The sequence below is a fragment of the Pinus tabuliformis genome, chromosome 6 (genome assembly GCF_031772625.1).
Source record: "Pinus tabuliformis cultivar Carrire ecotype Pingquan chromosome 6, CPIR1, whole genome shotgun sequence".
NCBI lineage: Eukaryota > Viridiplantae > Streptophyta > Pinopsida > Pinales > Pinaceae > Pinus > Pinus tabuliformis.
Genome location: NC_142292.1, coordinates 94,294,533 through 94,300,964, shown reverse-complemented (window position 1 = coordinate 94,300,964; position 6,432 = coordinate 94,294,533). Strand labels below are relative to the sequence as shown.

General features: G+C 36.4%; 1 protein-coding gene across 1 annotated transcript; it reads left to right on the top strand.

Moving 5' to 3' along the window:
• The first annotated feature begins 2,954 nt into the window (after positions 1-2,954).
• Positions 2,955-6,143, top strand: LOC149257419 (GDSL esterase/lipase At4g01130-like). Its single transcript, XM_089369728.1, has 4 exons — positions 2,955-3,618; positions 4,011-4,375; positions 4,474-4,744; positions 5,528-6,143. The coding sequence occupies exons 1-4, from the start codon at positions 3,369-3,371 to the stop codon at positions 5,788-5,790; spliced, it is 1,149 nt and encodes a 382-aa protein (XP_089225854.1). The 5' UTR covers positions 2,955-3,368; the 3' UTR covers positions 5,791-6,143.
• The last annotated feature ends 289 nt before the right edge of the window (positions 6,144-6,432 follow it).

The window sequence follows — 6,432 nt, the reverse complement described above, 5'->3', positions numbered from 1 at the left end:
ATCTGAGCTCTAGGCGCATAGTTGCACCTCCTGGAAGTAAATTGGTACCTAATTTTTCCCTTGTATTCTTTCAGCCATAACTTCTTTACACTGACTCTTCTTTAGAGTTGTAATATGCCATTGGAAAACCATCTCTGAGATTTTTAATTCATGTTATAAACATTATTTGTACCATACATATAACTATTGTGGGTTTTCACTATTCGTAAACATCGTTAAGGGCCTCAAAAATGCCCTGAAAGTCGATAACTCCAAAAGTTGGCAAAAAATTCTAATATATATATATATATATATATATATATATATATATATATATATATATATTATTTTCCATTGTTTTAGTACTTTGAACCAGTTAAAACTACTTGTAACTATGCTTTGTAATTGTTATATATTTATACAAATGGCCTTTTTGTGAACACAATTATTATACACGTATACAATAGTCTCTTTGTAATTGTTATACGTTTATACATGCAACACACATATAAACAAATGAACACAATGAAAACCAATTAAACACAAATTAAATTTACTTATCCAAAAAGAGACACTAACTAATTGTAGACCTCATACATTCCACCCATCCATAGACCACACTACTCATATTCTTTTAGTAGCAGGCCACCCCTAAGTTGGAGCTTTGACTCCATAAGGTCAACAACTCAGCTAAAGCCAAGTACATAACCAATACTAGGCCAAGGTACCAACCTAGAAACCACTTACTATTAGCCTCACATACCTCATTAACCCATAAAACCCTATTAATGTGTGCCCCCCTTCTTTGCACTCGTAGACCATTGGGTTGTGCAATTGCCCTCTTAAGATGTCCAACTTTTCCAGCCAAGGATGTTTCAACCTTATGGTTTTTCTAGGAGTTCCAACTGAACCTTGGGTTTTCAGGTACATATTTGGCCTCACACCAGGGAAACCTATCCTTTTTCTCAAATCCCCAAGGATTTTATTTAGGGTCTCATATGTCATAATGTTGCCTTACTTCCATTCTTGGGAGTTTTGTCCTCTCCACAGCTGAAGTCCTTTCAATGAAACTAACACCCTTCACTTTTATGTGCATGTCCCCTTTTGACACATAACACCTTCTAAAGTCACTTTATGGACTTAAGATAAAACATGTGTGCTTTTGACTTAGGGTTATTTTAATAATAGCTTAGCCACCTAGGCCTAAGCCTTTCAATTCAACCCTTAGCCCATTTCACACATGTGGAGTCTTCACCCCCTATGCTCTCATGTCTGACTTAGTTTGCAACATTGATGCATTTTATTAATATTCATGTGATTACATATTTACAAAACCAAACTCTTTGTCCTCAAAACATATAAACACAGGTACATTGGCCCAAAACTCATATGTACATGGGTACACTTGCTGGAAAGTAGTCCTCAACTCATCAACCTAAACATGACATCTATAACACATAAAGATCATCTAGGACTGTGACACTTTCAAATATCTAAGTTATGCCATAACAATAAAAAATAATAAAAACTATCCACAAAGTAATAGTAACAATGACAATAAAAAGACTATCCATAGATTAATAGTAATGATGACAATAAAAGTTTATGTCTTTGTGGATTCGTTAATGAAAAGCCTGGCAATGGCCTGAAATATATTGAGAAAAATACATAAATGCCTTAAAAAATGGATACTATAAATTCAGTGTGATTATATGAACTAATGCTTATTACAAAAAGATGTTCGCAAGAGAGTGGGTGTTAAGAATTATTAGGTGGATGCACTAAGTGAAAGTGGACTGTCAAAGGAGTGTGGTACTTAAAAGATGGTTAAGTTATCACAAACTTGTGAAAGATGTATGGTACAAGAAAATGTGAAATTATTTAAATAATGCATTTTATAAGAAAAAAAAATAAAAAATACAATGTCAAGAAGACATGCTATAACAAAAGAAAAATTAGTTAGTTAATGAATACATTCTTACACGTAAAAATATGGAGAGAATGAGTACCCCTCATTCCCAAGTGGGCTTCTATGAGGCAAGTTGAGTGAATTTTTAATATGCGAGGGGTTCAATAAGTGGATTTCCATTAGGGGTTTTCTTGGAAGCAAGTGGGTTTTTTTTAAAGTAAAGGTGATTGAATTTTTAATCTGCTAGTGTTTTAACAAGTGGTTTTCTTGAAAGCAATTTTATGAGTAAAGATGAATGAATTTTTAATGGAGTTTCAATAAATGGTTTTCCATGGGTGGTTTTCTTGAAAGCAATCTTAAAAGTAAAGGTGAGTGAATATCTATGTGCGATAATTTTAGTAAGTGGTTTTCCATTGGTGGTTTTCTTGAAAGCAATCTTATGGTATAGAGAATATGCAACCCCATGTGGGGTTTCTATAAGTAAGGTGAGTAAATTTCAATGTACAAGGTTTCCCTAAGTGGTTTTTCGTTGGTGACTTCTGGGTAATAAGCAATCACTTCTTGACAACTAATGAGAAATTTCATTTATGGAGACAGGCGCGACTTAGAATTACGAAGTCCGCAATGATGATGATGAGTGCATGAGAATCCAATAATAGTAAACTGGGCCATGGTAAAACCCATGTGAGGATCAACTTTTAGGACGCCAAAATGTGTGGAATGTACTCACAAAAAGCATATAATCCTTCCAAGAATGGGGTTTAAGGAGCTATAATGCACATGGCATTGTATACCAGATATGACGGAGTCCCACTGTCATGGACATTTGCCATCGTGGAGGACCAGATAACGATTGAAGCCATGTCCAATTGGGTTTGCTTGAAAGGTCGAAATTGCAATGCAATTGCAAGAGAACGCTAATTTTAAGGAGCCGCACATGGTTGTGGGGTAACGTCTAAGAAAATATTTTCTTGATTCGTGGGAAGTGACCCTGACCAGGCCGTGTGGAATGCAGGGGAAGAAGACAGTTGAAGATTATTTAATGGTGAAACCCCCTTACGTTATGGTGTCAGTGCATTGCACATGGACGCGATTACCGAATGATACGCTGCTGCATTCCACCCTGAATCAGATGATATTTTCGGATTTTCTATTTAATTTCCACTCTGCCCACTGCCCTGTCACACAGGACCGTTTGGAGGGCGCGCCCTCTTCAACCGTTGAACGAATTCAATACGCGGATTGTTGGTTTCACTTTTTCTTTAAATGCCAGCGGTGGTGCCAAATTTTCCACTCGCTTACCGTGAACTGAAGCAAATACAGCGGTGGTGCCAAAATTTCGAATCTCTTTCCAGCCATTGCCGTCGGCTGAAGATTTGTTAAAAGCTTGGTTGCTTTTCTGGAATTCTCAGCCTTATGACTGTAGAGATTTTTGTATAAATATTTACTCAATTCGAAGCTTATACCATACAGAGTCATCATGAATTCTCTTTTGTTTAAACGCTGTGGGGCTTGTATAGTTATGATTATGACATTGCTGCCTGCAATGTGTTATAGTAGCTGTGAATATCCAGCCATTTTTAACTTTGGGGACTCCACCTCTGATACGGGCACAATACATTACATTTTCCCTTACAATATGCTCGCGGAGAATCCTCCCTATGGCCGAACTTTCTTTGGAAGACCTGTAAATCGTTACAGCGATGGAAGACTGTCAATAGATTTTTTTGGTAAATTGTTTTTTCAGTACTGTTTCAAGAAAAACGTGTTAGTAATTTGAAGATTTCTGGTTTTCTTGATATAATGCTTTGGGATTTATGACATTGTATAATTTGGGTATTAGTTTCCAAGGGTCACATTTGCTGGTTGGAAATATGGACCCTAATTACTTATATTCAATATAGTTTGGATTAAAGTTTAGAAGGGTCACATTTGCTGGTTTGAAATGTCCATCTAAAGGTTTATTTGTGGACTCACTTACTGGTTCGAAAAATCGACCCAAATTAATCATGTGATGGATCCGAGTGGTTCGAAAAGTCTAACCACAATACTCAATGTGATGGATCCTAAAAAATTACATCAAAGATTCTAATTATTTTGTTTGGATATTGTTGATTAACAGCGCAGGCATTGGGATTGCCATTCCTGAGCCCATATTTACAGTCTGTGTCTGCGAGTTTCGATCATGGAGCCAACTTTGCTGCTGCAGGTGCCACTGTACGTGTAACAAATTTCATTGCCCCCATTTCTCTTACTGTCCAGATCAATCAGTACAAGATTTTCAAGCAGCAAGTCGCTGCAACCATCCAAGCTCATGGCAATGTCAGCTACCTTCCAACCATGGATGCCTTCAGAACAGGGATTTATGTATTAGAAATTGGAGGCAATGACTTCAGCTTTGGGTACATGAATCTTCATCTTAATACCTCGGAGGTCCAAAGGACGATTCTTCCCAAGGTGGCCAGGTCTATCAGGGGAGCTGTGCAGGTCTGATTTTATATATATTTTTTCTATATTTCTTAACAAGAAGATTCATTATCTGGCCTTCTGGAACTGAAATTTTTATGTGGTTTGAATGAGTTCAGGCTCTGTACAAAGAAGGTGCCAGAATGATTATGGTAAAGGATGTGGGTCCTCAGGGTTGCCAACCCTTCTGGCTTACTTTTTTTTCCCATTCCTCTAATGATTTTGATCAATATGGATGCTCCCTCTCCTACAACAATGCTGTTCGCCTCTATAACAGAATGCTACGAGCGCAGCTCGCTGTTACCCGCAAGGAACTCCCGGATGCCACTATTATATATGTGAATACTTATGATATTGTCTATGACTTCTTTGTCAATCCCTCCAAATATGGTGGGTATTCATCACTCTCTTCAACAATATGGTTTAGTGAATTTATCAGTACATGGTTGTTGGAATGTGCTAATAATTACATTTAGCTCATGGTTTTAGTTTGTTATTCCAATTAGTAAGTCTAGTTTAAATTTGGGAATAGTTAGTCATGCATGTGTGAGAACAGTTAATCATGTAGGCGTAGTCATGTATGGGACATGGGTGTTTGTTTAATTAAAATAAGTTTTGGGTTTTTCGGGCAAAATAGCTTGGATGGATTTTTTTAATGAATTCAATACTAACACTTGGAACACTTGGATTGTGGAGAGTTCAAAACTAAAACTTGCGATTTCAACAAATCTCTTCCAGATTCTAAGTAAATAACCAGGAAATATGCTCAAAACAGCTCCAAAACACAAAACATATAAAATAGCATGGTTGTGAAACTGAAGATTTGCATATTTATCATCATCATTTTGGGCCTAGTAAATCATGGATTTGCATATTTATTATTATCATTTTGGGTCTATTTAATTATGCATGCCTCAACTATTATTAGTATATTTATTATTAGCAACAAAACCACAGTGCCATTCTATTATCTTTTGTGTATATGTGAGATAAGATTAGAATATCTATTATTAATCACAAAGCCACAGCTGAGAGTTTTATAGTTTTGATTTTTCTTTTGAAATTTTAGTAATGGGTGGTTTGAGAATAGTAAATTTCTAAGAAAGAATTTAGAAGATTTGGTAAATTTTAAGTTTAAATGTTGAATGATTTCTCTGATGTTTTATGTTACAGGTTTCAAGTTCACCACCAGGGCTTGCTGCGGTGTTGGGGGCAAATATAACTATAACTACGCAGTTCAATGTGGATCCACAGGAACCATAAAAAATACTTCTGTGACTGCAGAATCATGTCCTGATCCAGCTTCCCATGTCAACTGGGACGGAGTTCACTGGACAGATGAAGCCAACAAGATAATCACCCAGCAGATATTAAGTGGCAAATATTTCGAGCCTGCGTTCTCCATTGCTTCACATTGTAATCTCCAACCTCTTTGAAACTTCAAAACCCGTTCCTTTTTTCTGTAAAGATTCTTTAAAGGCCCATGAATAACACCCAGGGGCCAGGGTTCACTGTTTCTCTGCATGCAATACTGAAGCGAAGCGATATTAGGTTTGAAGTGTGGTTGGGTTCAAACCTGAGAGCGAGTTATTAATTGAAATTTATATTCTTTGGTACGTTGATTAATGAATAACCGTTGTGGCTCCTCGGCACGAGTGTCGACGCGCCTCATTAACGATGGGAGCAGAGCAGAGACAGGAACGCATTGATCTCGACATTATTATTATGGGATTGTGTTGCATGTGACACACCAGAGCTTTTTCTGAGTTGTAAATTAGCGTTAGCTATATATCCTTGAAGCTCGCTCCTTTTATTCATGATTGAGGGTTAAAAATTAGATAGTAAAAATTTACACATGTTTTCAAATGTTGCAGATGGTTTGGTTTGGTTGGTTTGTATTGCATTTGAAGGGTAAAAAATTTTGAAATTTAGTTTTTGCGCATCCAAAATCTTGAAACTTAACAACTATAACCAAGATTTCTAAAATTTTTTGCTAAATTTAACCAAAATTATATTAAATTTTATAAACAAAATTTACACCTGGTTAAACTACTCTGTTGTTTGTTTGGCTGACCCAC